General features: G+C 47.3%; 1 protein-coding gene across 1 annotated transcript in view; it reads left to right on the top strand.

The window, feature by feature from the left end:
* Window positions 1–21: 21 nt before the first annotated feature.
* Ephx4 (epoxide hydrolase 4) overlaps window positions 22–14,894 on the top strand; it is a 29,810-nt gene continuing 14,937 nt past the window's right edge. Inside the window, exons 1-3 of the mRNA XM_055611697.1 lie at window positions 22–246; window positions 2,206–2,291; window positions 14,264–14,421. Coding sequence (XP_055467672.1) covers window positions 22–246; window positions 2,206–2,291; window positions 14,264–14,421 — 469 coding nt within the window. The remainder of the gene's footprint in view (window positions 247–2,205; window positions 2,292–14,263; window positions 14,422–14,894) is intronic.

Genomic DNA, 14,894 nt, shown 5'->3' on the forward strand with positions numbered 1-14,894 from the left:
GCTCGGCCCGCACGGCCGCCCATGGCCCCGCCGCGCCCGCCCCGCCTGCTGCCCGCGCTGCGCGCGCTGCTCTACTGGTCGCTGGTGTACGGCTACTGCGGCCTGTGCGCCTCCGTGCACCTGCTCAAACTTCTCTGGAGCATCGGCCGGGCCCCGGCGCAGACCTTCCGCCGCGCGGCCCGGCCCAGCCCGCCCGCCTGCCTCAGCGACCCCTCCTTGGGTACCCACTGCTACGTGCGCATCAAGGTGACGGCGGGCCCGCGGCCAGGGCGGGGGCGGGACGCGTGGGGAGCCGGGCGGGCACCCCGGGGGAGGCGGGGGCGCGCGGCCGGGGGCTGCTCCGCAGTTAGTGTTAACGTGTGTGTGCGGGGACCGGGGCGGGGGTCGGGTCTGAACGTGGACTTTCTCTACCCGGATCCTCCTGCCGAAGCAACTCAGAATTCTCCCTTCCCTAACTCCAGGAGAGGCTGTCTCCCGTCACTTGGTTTGCCTTTGAGGGCTCAGATCAGCTGCCTAGGATGCTCCTGGCTAGCGGACAGTTCTTTAGAAAGTCGTTTGTAATCTCAGGTGACCTAGGCGGCACTGGCTAATAAAGAGATGCTTTGTGTTTGTGAGGAAGGAAGCAGATGTAAGAAGTCAGGCACCAGAGGAATGGAATAAAAAAATAGGTGTCCGCTACATTCGATCTGCTTTTTAAAAAAGTGTCAACCATGCAGCTTCTGTCCCAGCCCACAGCCGTTCTATTTCCTGATGCCAGGCAGTGGAGTGAAGCAGTCCTATGATGGGCTACCGTCTGACTCACCAGCCTTTCAAAGGCTGCGAACAAGCAGATACCGAGTCCTGCCTAGCTGTCAGCAGCTGAATTCCCCAGCAGCTGGGATTTCAGGCAAGAGAAGCCTGAACTGATGCAAGAATTAAGTGTGTTCATTAAGGAATAATAAGGAAAACAAAAATCAAAAAACAAAAAAACAAGTTTAAGGGACTTAGAACCTAGTGTAATTCTTGATCATAATTATCGACCTGGCATTTACCCAGCACAATGAAATATTTATTAAATCCAGTCTGGCAGCCATTCTCCAAGACTTGCCACCACTAAAATAATAGTTTTAAAGGTTAACAGCAAAATCACATTTGTTAACTCTGTCCAACTTAAGGGCAAACACAGCTCTGGAGTCATCCTGAGTTCCCCGGAATCCCTTTCTTTTCCCCCAGAAGCAGAGCCAAGAAATACACAATGGTGGTGCTGGTCAGGAGACTCCTCTCCGTTTCCATTTCTCCAGCAATGGCATTTCATGAAGCTGAGCACTGGAAGGCTCCTTCCAGTGACCTTCAGGACTTTTGTGACTATTTGGACCCCCTTGGGGGAGGGGATGGTGGTGCTGGGAGCTGATGCTAGGGTCTCATGCCTGAAGGCAAGCTCTCTGCCACTGCTCTGGAACCTCAGCCGAGGGCCCCAATTCTAAAACAGCGATGGTATGGAGGGAAATGACAGCCAGAGTCCAGCATCTAAAGGCCAGAGACAGAGTCCATGCTCGGCTTTGGACCTCCACTGTCTTTCATTCTTTCAAGGATTTTGCTTTCCTCTCTTCCTTTCTTTTCTATGTTTCCAATTCCTTGTTTGCTGCATTCTTCTCTTATTCCCATTCCTTTCCTTTTCGTTGGGCAATCGTCTCCCAAATGCAGCGCTTTCTCTCGGGCACTTGGTATATTCCACTGTTAGAAACAGAGTGGAAGCAGAAGGGACAGGCAGCAGAGGGGACCATGTATGAAACACCCGAGACCACAGTGTGGGAAGAAGACTCCTAAAAATAAGCGAAGGGGGTGGGAATTACATAAGTGATGGCGCAGCCTTTGACGAGAGAGCAGAGGGAAAAACATGTGAAGACAGATTTAGCAAAACTGAAATTCAGATCAGAATTGTTTACGTATCCTGCAAGGGACCAAACGTGACACTTCACTAGGAGGAAAGCTACGTAGCAACATTGTTTTAGAAGCTCAGAATATGTACACTGACCTCACAGTAGAACAAGGAAGAGGGGGTTCTAAAGGGAGTACCCACAGAGGTGAACTGGTCCATTTATCTATTGGTAACTCATGCTGTTAAATTAGTATTTATTTCTTAATATTAAAATAATCCAAGTGCAAAACTTGAACCTGTCGGTTTGGTGGGCCCATTGTCACACTATGCATCCCTTCCACTTCCAGGACTCCGGCCTGAGATTTCACTATGTTGCTGCTGGAGAAAGGGGCAAACCACTCATGCTGCTACTTCACGGATTCCCAGAATTCTGGTAAACATTCCAACTAACTTTTTTTTTTTTTTTTGTGTGTGTTGACACTTAACATCCTGGCTCAGTCCATTTGATCATTTGATGCTGCTGTAAAAGAATACATTCTTTTCTGCTTGGTTCTGGAGGCTGGGAGGCCCAGGATCAGGCTCTAGTGTGGGCCACCATGTTGAGTAATTATGTGATGGACGGCGGAACAGCGAGAAAGCAAAGGAGGGTGAATTCGCCCTTACTCCTACTCTTGACACTGTGTCAACAGCAGTTAAATGTCGTCATGAGTTAACTGTAGAACTTACCATAGACTCACTTTCTCAAAATGGAAGACCATTCCCCAGGGTGATAACTCCTGAACGTCCCCGACGTCACAGCAACAGTTTCTCTCCTAATCTAAAAACATACATAAATGTATGACCGTACTGATTCTCTGAGACAGGGTCTTGCTGTGTAGCCTTGGCTGGCTGTCTTAGTTAGGGTTCTATTGCTGTGAAGAGACACCATGACCATGGCAGCTCTTATAAAGGAGAACATTTAACTGGGGCTGGATTACGGTTTCAGAGGTTTAGTCCATTGTCATCGTGGTAGGAAACATGGCAGCACGCAAGCAGACATGGTGCTGGAGGAGCTGTGAATTCTACATCTGGATCCACAGGCAGCAGGAGGAGTCTGTGTGCCACACTGGGTATAACTTGAACATATATGAGCTCAAAGCCACCCCCTCAGTGACGCACTTCCTCCAACAGGGCCACACCTCATAAGAGTGTCACTCCCGATGGCCAAGCATTCACACACGTGTGTGTCTGGGGGCCATGCCTAGTCATACCACCCCTCTGGCCTTGGATGCACACCCCCACTCCTTCAGTCTCCCCAGGCTCACAGGTATGTGCCACACCCCAACTCTGCTTTTTCCTCCGAAGATTAAAAATATCTTCTAATGTTTCAATTTTCTGAAATTTCAAGTTATTAAACAAATCCTATGTCGAGTAACTACTATGGATAAAATACAATCCTGGATAAGGGACGGGGATTCTGAGCAAACCGCAGCCTCAGAGTACTCGGCAGGAATCTTTGGGTGTGCCCTGTGAGAAGGTGGGGGGCACAGCCACAGCTACAGATGAATGTGGGCTCCAGCAAAGACAGAAATGTCTCAAAGTAAAGAGAAAGCCTATACTCTGAAATGTACAGTGGTTATTATCTAGTCTATTTGTGTAGTTAGAATAAAATACCTGAATGGAAATTTATTTCCCACAGTTCTAGAGGCCAAGATGCTGAAGAACAAGTCCTTGGGAGATTCTGTGTCTGGTAAAAGCCCAGCCCCCCTCCCCTCTTTTTTTCAAAACTGCTGCCTGCCTGCCTTGTCCCTCGGAGGAGCTAACATTAAATCCTATGCTAGAACAGAAGGGAGAGGGGGACTGGCTAATTCTCTTGAGCACATTCCTGGTTGTGTTGTTGCTAAATATGAGGGCTCTGACCTCATGACTTAATCACTCTTTTTGGCAGATTGTTTCAGTGGATGAATTCGGGGGTATTTATACAAGCAGTAGCCGTTATTGAGGGAGACACTTTCCATTCTCTATTAATCCCAAAGGACCCAAATAAAAACAGATGAAAGTAACATCCAACTATTAAGAAAATTTAGCATATTTGAAACAGAAGATGCTAGGGTAAAAAAATTTTTGATGGCAGAGGGGTGTGACTTTCAGATGAACTAAATGCGTGAGGGAGTAGATAAAAAAGTCATTCTCTGGGCTGACTCAAAAGTAGAACATTGGCTAACATTTGAAAGGCCAAATTTTTCCTCTTACTGTCTCCTGATGTCTAGAATTCTACCATTCCAAATTCTTCACCCTCTTTAGAGCCTTAAAGATTTCAGTCACCCAAAGCCTGATTTAAAACCCAGCTCTGAGAGGTTCCGGCAGGGAGGCACAGCTTCCGTCCTCCAGGGGGGGAGTTTGTCTCTTCCAGCCAGGTGAAGCTTCAGGAGCCTGAGGGAGGGGGCAGAGGCCCTGCCCACCCAGCACCATCAATGCTGGTGACAAAGGGGGAGACTAGTGTCACGGCCAGCTCACTCTCATGACCTCCAATGCATCCACGACCTTTAGACAGTTTGTGCGTTATTTTATGCGTGAAAGGACTCTAGGCACAGAAGACAAGAATGCTGGGCGGCAGAGTGCTCTCCAAACCTGGATTTTGATAGTGCAAGAAGGTTATAGGTGTTTCCTCCTGAGAAGGCTTTTCTCCTTGAAGATTTCCACCTTGCCCTGGATTTAGCTGCAAGGAGAAGCCATCATCATCTGATCCTCCATCTGGAGACACCATAACTGAAGGGGGAAAACCCCAGTGCAGTCTGAGACACGTACAGGGACTCGCCTCCCAGGGGCATGGCACGGCTGCTTACCATTATCTGTTACTCCAGAGCAGTACTCCAGAGCAGTGCCAGAGAGGTAGACAGTGAGTCCACTCATGCTCACAGGAGTGACCAGGTTGGTTTTGTTGTCAACGCAAAGCGGTGGTCTTAGCTGACAAATTGCTAAGATTGGATTGGCCTGGGGCATGTCCAGGAGAGATTTTCTCCTTTGCTAATTGAGGTGGGAGGCCCCAGCACTGTGGGCAGAGCCGTCCGTCTGTCGGGGCAGATGGGCCTGCACTAGGTAAGAAGGCCTTCCTCCAGGGTTTCCGCTCCACTCCTGCCCTGGCTTCCCTCCGTGATAGGCTGTTACTCAGACCTGCGAGATGAAATAAAGCTTTTCCCCCCCAAGTTGCTCATGGTCAGAATGTTTTATCACAGTGACAGAAAAGCAAACTAGAACAAATTAGAACTAGGTATCACTTACGATATTCTTGGCAGAGGCATGGTGAGGATACAATCAAAGTCTCTTCACATGGCCCCAGCAAACCCTCAGACTCTGTCCACATGGGAGCTGGGAAGGTGGCTCAGTGGGTAGAGCCTTCACTGCTCACGTATGAGGCCCAGGAGATCTGGCATCCAACATCCCTGTCTGGCCTATGCAGGCAACACACCTTCACAGCAGACGACTGTGTGGACCCAAAAGGAGAGAAAATGAAAAGAAAGCCGTGTGGTGATTTTAAACCCAGAAACCCCACATAGTGGCCTGCATTGTCCACATTTACCATTGTTACCCGGACTGTTGAGAAGTGGCAACATTTAGCATGGAGTGCAAACGCAGCAAGGGCCCACGTCGGCCTTCCTAAATCTTGAGGAAACATCTGTGAGAGCGTCAGCTAAATCAGCCCCAAATACGGCTGCTTGTCAAAGGATGACTTTTCTCTCTCCCTCTACCTCAATTTGCATCTCCTTTAAAAATATCTCGAGCTGACCCAGGCAATTTCTCTGAGTCGCCTCCAGCTGTCTGGAACGCTTGTGTCATCGCTCACACACAGTGGGCTCCTGGTCCCGAGCTCAGAGGCAGCAGGGTCAGCCTTCACGGTGAGGACAGGAGGGGTGTTCCGCACCTCAATGTCATGCCTGGAAAGCCAGGACCTTGAGCTGTTCTAACAGAATAACCAGGGAAGAGGCTGTCTTGTTGCTTGCTGCCGTTGTCTACAGCTGGCAGGAAACCTAGGCGCGGTGGCACATCCGTGACCCCAGCACAGGGAGCCCAGACAGAGGAGCTGGTGGCCAGCCGGGTCTCCGTGGTGCTCGTGCCAGGCTCAGGCTGCTGACAGGAAAACAACAAAACCACTATCCCCAAAAGGACAACCGATAGGAAACTCGTTTTGTTTCCGTATGGTAAGGGTCGTCTTTGCGGTGGGGACACAGGCGGTTATTTCTTTTATTGATGTGAGCACCAAAGACATCCGTGTCACTGCAGTCATTTCTGGTTTTAGTCTATTACTGAAATGTGAGCCGAATGTGTTTCTAGTCAAGAATTTCAGAAAACTAATATTTGGAACTGTATGGGCTGGGTGCTGAATGGGTGCCTGCTGGATCCATGGGGTGGGCCTTGCTAGTTTATTTTGTTGCGTGTGTATGTGTGTATGTGGTGTGTGTGTGTAAGGCGTGCTTACACATGTGGGTATGTGTGGAAGCCAGATGGTTGATGACGGCTGTCTTCCTCCCTCCTCCTCAGCCTGACCTTGCCTGACCTTTCGGCACAGTTGGTTGCGCCTTAGCGTGGGGTTACAGGAGCTCACTGCCGTGCCCAGCTTTCATTTGTGTGCCGGGGGCACACACCCAGGTCCTCACCAGTGTGCAGGACATTCTTTACTCACTGGGCCATCACCCCAGCCTCCATGACTATAGCTCTAGTTTCTCTGAGGAGTTTACATGGGGCTATGGCAGTTCACATTCCCCATAGCAGTGTGCGGGCTCAGGTGCCGCTGTGCTCCTGCCAGCCTGGTCTCTATAGTGTGTAGACAGAGGCAGGAGGATCTCTGTGACTTTGGGGCTAGCCTGGTCTCTATAGTGAGTTGCAGGACAGCATCGGGCACTGCGCATGCTCACTTTGTCCCTTCTGTCAGGGAGCTTTTCTTTCGGGGAGTTTTTTTTTTTATCTAACATTCCAGCATTTTGTTGAGGGTTAGGGGCAATGTGTTCTCCTCTGTAACTGCTTCCCAGCTGAAATTAGGAGGCCCATGAAGGCCCAGGCAGGCTGCAGTGTCAGGCGGGGGGTCAGGGCAGCGGGGTGTTGGTCAGAAGCATCTGTTGCTCTGACCCAGCTGAAGAGCCAGGGCGCCAGCACGTCACCTGGACTGGTGTGCATCCGTTTCCAGCAAGCCCGGGGCTTTCCGTGTTCGCAGGACCACCGGGGCTGCTCCAAACCTCACCTCTGGAGCAGGTTGTAGTTTGCAGCTGATTTCTGGATGGGAAGGTGACTGCCAGCCAAGTGGAACTCCGCCAAGTCAGATGCAGCCGGGGACAGCACTTAAAGGATTTAAAGATTTAAAGAAGCTGGGCACAGTGGCACACACCTGTAATCCCAGCACTGGAGAGGCTCAGGCAGGCGGAGCTCTGTGAGTTCAAGGCCAGCCTGGTCTACAACTCGAGGTCTAGGACAGCCAGGGCTATGCAGAGAAACCCTGTGTCGAGAAACCAAAAGAAAGAAAGAATTTACAGAATTTTTTTTCTATTTACAAGTTCCCCCTCAAAGACAGGCAGTAGGCAGGAATCTTAGGCTCAGATCGACAGGGGTACTTAGTTCTTAGTCTTAATCCATTCGACCTGTAAGAGAGGGATCCAAGTCTCAGGACATCCCGGAAGCACACACTACCGTTGTTTATAATCTGTACTGAAATCCACCTCGTAGAAGCAGCAGCTAACAGGTACCCGTAAAACAGCTAACACTGTGAGTTTTTGTTTGAAAGCATGAATATCCTTTTATTTTTTTCCATACAGAGGGCTGGGTACATAGGTTGGACGAAGATGTTTTTAGCGTGAAGAGAAGCAGCATCTTCAAGTCTGTACTTAGAAGACAACCTGGAGAAATTTGAAATCCTGGACTCGTGGTGATAATAATAGTGCTTTAGCAGATTCTCAGACCCTCACCAGGTTAATGTTAGAAATCTTACCATAACAGTAACAGACAGGGAAAACAAGTCTGAAACATCTCACTTTGAATCATTTTTTATATATTTGTAACTTGTATTTATATACCTTAAATCATTTTTTAGATCCCCATAATTTATTTAGGCTTTTATACCTCAGATGTTTACAACTTAAATTATTTTTAGACCTTTATATAAGCCTTAAAAGTTTTATTCAGTCATTGACCATAAAGCTGATTGCTGAGCGCAGTCATCGCAAAGCAGGTTCCTTTGAGTAAAGTCAGATTTACATCTGAAACCCATTTATCCTTTAATATGAAGCCTGTCAGTAAAACAGACCTGCCTGTGAGTTTGCCTTTCATTTTAGCAGGTGACCCAATAGCTCTAGAAAGGTAAGGCCTGGTTTTTGAAGTGAAATCCGTTGGCCAGGCAGCCGCTGTTAAACCGATAAACCTACAGTTAGCTGTTGACTCCGCAGAGAGCTGAGGATAATGTTTAGCAGGAAGCATAATGCAATTGGCCTCCAGATCGATTCAAGTAACAGGGACTTAGCTGTTACCTGTGCAATTAGACAACCCTAGGCCCCTGTGGTCTCCATGGCTTAGTTGAGGGCAGAAGTAGTTGGTCACACAGGGCAGAAGCCGCCTTTGGCTGCCATGTTTGGGAAGTCTGAGAGATTTCCTGTGGAGGAGAAGTTTGGGAAAGCGGGCCTGCCTTGAGTAGGCAGAGGAGAGCGGTCAACACAACAGTGTCCAGTCTGTGTAGGGCACCACCAGGGGGCGAGACACGAGGAAGCAGTTAGCCCAGCGGAGCGTCTCCACAGTCCAGGTGCAGTCAGCTGTGCCCTACAGAAGCCGGACACCTTAGGGTGCCACTGGGAGAGAGTGTCTCTGTCTGTCTTGGGAACGTTTCCCATTAAAGTCTTAAATTCCATTGTCAGCAGATTTCTGAAATAGATATCATCTATTAAGTATTCCCAATTTTAAATAAAATTTATTTGTTTTTAGTTACTTGTTTTAGGCTTGACCTTGAAAAACAAAACAAAACAAAAAACCATTGTTGTAAATAAATTACATTTGTACTTAGCATGCCTACAAGTATAATTCTGAATACATTAACAAATCTAATCATGTATAAAGTGACTGACTATTAACTTGCATGTCTTAATTATTTTCAACAGTTTGCAAGTCAGTAGCTTTTATAAGGCTAAGACTGGCAACATTAGTTTTCTGGTCCTATCATAACAGAACATCACAGTTTCTTGTATGACTCAGTCTATCAAAATAGCTAAGGCTTAACAGAGTGGAGACAAGGACGTTGGACATACGTTCTCAGGTCAGTTTCTGATAGGCTGGGTCAACCTTAGGTAAGGGGGGGCATTGCCTAGGCTCTTTGCCAGACTCTTGCTGCGTTGTCTTGCTGCAAACATCCCAGTTTCTGGAGTCTAGTGTTCGGTGTTTGTAGTTGTAGAACTAATTCTAGTTTGTTGGCAATTACACTGAGTGTTTGGGATTTCAGTGTGGCCCCAAGCCTTTCTCCGGGTGAGATTTTATACATAAAAACTACATGCTTCAGTTAACAGGAACAGCTAGTCAGAAGTGGAGCTACAGAAGCCAAGAAGTGCTTTTGGAGCCTTTCCCAGAACTGTGGACTTTGATGGACTAGGTCTTTATTTTTGTTTTGATTGCGGGTGCTATTTATGTATTAAGCTTTACAGCCTGAATGGTCAGATTAACTAGGAATAAAGTCTAATTACCAACCCTGTGTTATACACTTTAAGTCAACTTTTGTCACAGATCCTACAGATTTTTAACCATACCCAATAAAATCACAAATCTTGAGGTACAGAGAGTTCACGAAGTAGTCGTATAAATCTTGTGATAAGGTTTATATCTTAGCAAAAGTTTTAGGTAGTTAAGTTAAACCAACAGTCTTTTGTTTCAAGCTACTCTGCCTTGCTTTTTGTTGTTGTTTTGTTTTGTCACAAAGCCAGGGGGCTCACCTGCCATAGAACAAAACTTTCCAATTCCAGAGCCAGCTTTTCAATGAAGCAGGACAGTGTAAAGCAATATTTCAATATTATCCATACCCCAGAGATATTTCCAGTGGCCAGCACGCTCGAGCCCTGGCTATCAAAGTAGCTCTGGCAAGCAGCTGTAGCAGCTGGTGGCATCGGATTTGGGCCTGGGTGGAGGGAGTGCACAGAGCCAGGGTGGCATGCCAGGGAGGGGTGTGCCCACAGGGCCCCAGCCCAGCAGCATGGGCACAGCGGCAAAAGAAGCCTGGTCCAGCATCCATTCGCCTGTAACGTGAAAAGACTAATGGGGATACAGAAACACACACAAGTGACAGAAACAGCAAAAATGAAACCAATAAACACAGACCACGGAACATTCACACAATCAGACGAGACTGATCAAAAACAAAGCATGCAGGGAACATCTTCATGCGTACATTTAACTGGGCTGACCGATCGCCATCTCAGTTGCCCATATCCAAACAAGTGGAACCAGGCGGGCAGTACGAAGTCTCGCATTGCCCCGATGGGAGGGTGCTGGACCTCAACAGACCTCCCCATGTCTGCAGATCAAGATCCTACAGAATCACAGCCTCACGTCGCTGAAAGGTTCTCATGACTTCGGAGGGGCGGCCTTCGGAGGAGACAGGTGCTTGCTGGTTCCTTTTGACCTGGCCCTTTGCTCAGGCCATCTGCCAAGCTGAAGGTGTGCCCCTGGCCTGGAATGCACGCCCCCTACGGAACTGCCCCAGTCCCAGAGGCCTGGAGCGGAGGGGTTAGCTTCCGGATCTGGGCTGGGGTCTTGATCTCAATGGGGCCTCCAAATGTTGAGTCCACATATGGGAGGAGAAAGACCATGAACACAAATCATGGCCAAGTCCATTAAAACCAGCCTTTAAAAAAATGTGTGTGCAGGGCTGTCTCCCCCTAAGGGAGGCTCAAGAGATCTCCATTGCAGGTGGGAAAATAAGGCTTTTTATACCTCAGAAGCAGGGAGTTTGCAAATGGGGGGATTAGGCAGGCAAATGAGTGAGGTTACAGGAGCATAGCAAGGTCACCTTAAGAGGGTGGTCATGTCAAGTTTTTGAAACAAAGGCATGGTTGCCTAGAGCAGGCAGTACAGAACCATTTGTGGTTAAGGTGACAGGAAGGACAGAGCCCAGTGAGGTACAGAGGTTTAGTCATAAATAGGAATGAACCTAGTTTGTCTTTACTATAAGATGGCTTCCCAGCCCAAGATGGAGGCAGGCTGGTTTCTCACCTGCTACCATGCCTCCCCAACCATACACCAAAACAATATTTTCTGTGACGATCTGTGACTGCAGCGCCCCCGTGTGGAGCTGGGTAGTGCCGACGGGAGAACCCCTGGGATCACAGGACACAGCTACAAGGAAGAGAGCCTGACACAAGATAAAAGGCCAGGAGGCTGACACCAAGGCTGTCCTCTGACCTCCACACACACCAGGGCATGTGTGTGCTCACATTTGCACACATTCACACAAGATCGCCATGACTGAGCCGAAGACACTGTTGGAGTAAGATGAAACACCAAACTCAAATTAATCAGTAATTTGCTTTTACAGACTTCTGTGGGTCACATTCCGAGGGTGGAGGAGACACTCTGCCATTCGGGATTCAGCTATGCGTGTCACACCTTTGCGGTAACATTTCTGTAATGTGACGTAGCAGGCTGGTCTTGCGGCATTGCCTTTCTGCTGCATGCTGTCCTTCCTTCTGCTGGCTGCTGTGCTCCAGAAGTTTCTTCCTCCTCTTCTTATTCTTGCTCTTCTTTTTTTGTGCTCTTTTTCTTCCTCCTCCTCTTCTTCCTCTTCTTCTTCCTCCTTTTCTTTTTCGTGCTCATCTTCCTCTTTTTCTTCTTCCTCCCCTCCTCCTCTTCTTCTTCCTCTTCTTTTCCTTCTCCTTTCTCTCCTTTTCTTCTCCCTCTTTTTCTTCTTTTTTGTTTTTTGGAGACAGTGTCTCTGTGTATGTAGCCTTGGCTGTCCTGGACAGTTCTAGGCTGGCCTTGAGTTCAGATATCCACCTGCCTCTGCCTCCTTGAGTGCTGGGATTACAGGCGAGCACCACTGCGCCCAGCTCAGAAGTATTTTCAGATAATATTTCTCATTTGGTTTGTGTCAGTTAACATTTTATTTCCCTGAACAGATGTATCTGCAGACTTTTTTGGAGTTCAATAACATAGTGAGTCATGCGTAAAATTCAGTAATCTTTTTGTGTTATATCCAAAAATAACTTTGCTTATTTGAAGAAGAAAATGGCCCGAGTCTCTGTGTCTTTCATCAGTCAGTTTTGTGGCCTTGTTATGAGGTGTGATGGGAAGGCTGGCGAGCAGGGATGTCGGAGCTCGGCTGCAGCCCTGTGGTCATCACAGTTGGTCAGTGTTGATTCCATAGGCTCTGACATTCTTGCTTGCAACGTGGTTTATGATCATCTCGACAGAAAAAAGAAAAATCTTAGTAAATACAGAGTCTTCTTCTGAAGCCTGATTTTGTTTTGGTTATGTCTGTCTGTGCACACGGGTGGATGAAGGTGCCTGAGAAGGGCAGAGGCAGGCATCCTAACCCCAAGCCAGAGGAGCCAGGCTGGTCCTGAGCAAGCACAGCCTCTGCCCCACCCAACTCTTTCTCCAGCCCTTGAAGAGGCCTAGCTTACAGCAGCATTCTGCGGATTCTTCCAGTCTTTGCTCCAGTCTCCACACTTGTTCAAACAATAATTTCAACTGTTGAAATTACTAAAAAGAAAAAGAAAAAATACTGAGCCCTACTTGACCGAGTAAGGTGAGTCAAATCTACTTTAGAGCCAAATTCATACAGTAATTTTTAAAACTGACAAATTCATGGCTCTGCAATACAAAAATATCGTGTTCATGTTGCCCTGCTGAAGCCGAGTCAGAAAGGCATTTAGATATTTTGACAGAAAATTTAAGCTTATCTTCTTTATTATTATTTTAAAGGATTATAATCTCTTCTCCCATCTAGAAATTCAATCTGTATGATAACTGTTCTTAGTAAGATTAGAAAACATATAATATGTCCATTTTTGTATCTGATATTTTGCAATTTCTGTAAATTCTGGCCTCCTGTTACGAATCTCTGGAGATGGGAGGGAGATGAATTCCTAATGATGGTGGTCAGAGGCTCTCTCCCTCACAGGCCTCTTTTTCCTGCCATGGCATGTAATTATTTAATTTTTTTAAAAAAAATAAGAGGTGTTTGTTGTTGTTTTTGAAACAGGACTCAAGTATGCAAAGCTCACTATGTAGCTGAGGATGACCTTGAACTTATTAAAAAAACTGTATTTATTTAATTTTATGTGTAGAGGTATATATTAGTGAAATGTGTTTGTAGTGACAACAGAAACCAGAAGAGGGTATTGGGCCTCTTAGAACTGGAATTATAGGCAGTTAATTAATATAAAATTAATTTTATATGTACGGATGTTTTGCCTGCATATATATGTGTACCACAGTGCCGGATGCCCATAGAGGCCAGAAGGGGATGTTAGATTTCCTGGAACTGGAGTTATAGATGGTTAAGAGCCACCTTGTGGGTGCTGGGAATCACACTCCGGTCTTCTGGAAGAGCAGCCATATTTATAACCACTGAGCCATCTCTCCAGCCCATACATAGTTTTTAAAAGAGTAATTCCTGACAGTTTTTCCCTGGGGAAGCCTTTACTGCTCTGGTTTGTTGGTGTTAAGGCAGGGTGTCACTACACTGACCAGCCACAATGGCCTCACATTTTTGCGTAAGCTGGTTCCTGTCAGTGTCCAGCATAGCCTGGAGTCCAGTCTCCATGCCCTGCTAATGCTACTCTTCACATTAGTCTACATTTGTGTGTGTGTGTGTGTGTGTGCGCGCGCGTGCACGTGTGTGTGATGTGGCACAGGCATGGAGGGAAAAACTCTGGGAACGGGTTTCTCTCCCCGCCATGTACGTGCTCAGGTACTGTGTCAGGCTTAAGGGAAGCAGCTTTAACCACTGAGCCACCTATCTTGTGTTTAAAACAGTGAAATCCCAACCGTTTCTTTTTTACCAATAAAGACTCAGGAGCCAGACACTGGGGTAGAAACCTGCTAGCTCAGGGAGGCAGGAAAGCACCCACTCATTCTCCTCCACACTTAAAAACCTCTCAAACTGAATGGCCCTCCTTTCTACTTCCTGCGTGCCTCTCTATCCATCCTCCTGACTGCCTCTTACTCTCTATGGTTTTTTTCCTGCATTCACTTCTTGTTGACTGTTGCTTGCTTGATGCAGGGTTGACTTTATTTAATCCTGTTTACAGAAAACTCTTGGATCAAAGATACATGGTCCGGCTGAGGCACACCAAACGAGAAACAGGTCTTCACAGTTCACAATCTCAGTGTTCGTAATGGAATCAAATATCCTGCCACACCTTCCCCTAGACCAACATTCTCAGTGTTTCCTTTTTCCTTCAGGTATTCCTGGCGTCATCAGCTGAGAGAGTTTAAAAGTGAGTACAGAGTCGTTGCGCTGGATTTGAGAGGCTACGGAGAGTCGGATGCTCCAGCTCATCTGGAGAGCTACAAACTGGACTGTCTGATAGCAGACACGAAGGACATCGTGGACTCCCTAGGTAGGCCAGCCCTCTAAAAGCTTATTTTTGTGTGAGTGTGTGTGTGTGTGTGTGTGTGTGTGTGTGTGTGTGTGTTAAGTAATGGTGAGAAATGCTAGAAAGAACTAGCAAATGAGATGTCCCCATCTGCACGGAGGAAATCCTGTGGGGATCTCTATTAATATCTTTAACATAATTCAGAATATCGTTATGATTACCTTGAGTGAGAGTTAATCATTCGTGTGCCCTTTAATGGTGGACTATGTTCTGAGAAATGCACCATTAGACATGAAGTTTGTCTTTATGCCAAAACATAGTGTGCTTATGCCCCGACCCACGGGACCTAGTAATTCGTGGGGTCCCGAGGAGGACCAAGCCTGAAAGAAAAATGGGCAAGAGACAAGAAACGAGACCAGGCAATGAGTTGTTGAGGTCTGTTTATTGCTCGCTGGAGCTATACTTTTATATTTTTGAAATAAGGGAGCGACTACCCT

This window comes from Psammomys obesus, unplaced genomic scaffold (assembly GCF_907164565.1).
Source record: "Psammomys obesus unplaced genomic scaffold, mPsaObe1.curated_primary_1811, whole genome shotgun sequence".
NCBI lineage: Eukaryota > Metazoa > Chordata > Mammalia > Rodentia > Muridae > Psammomys > Psammomys obesus.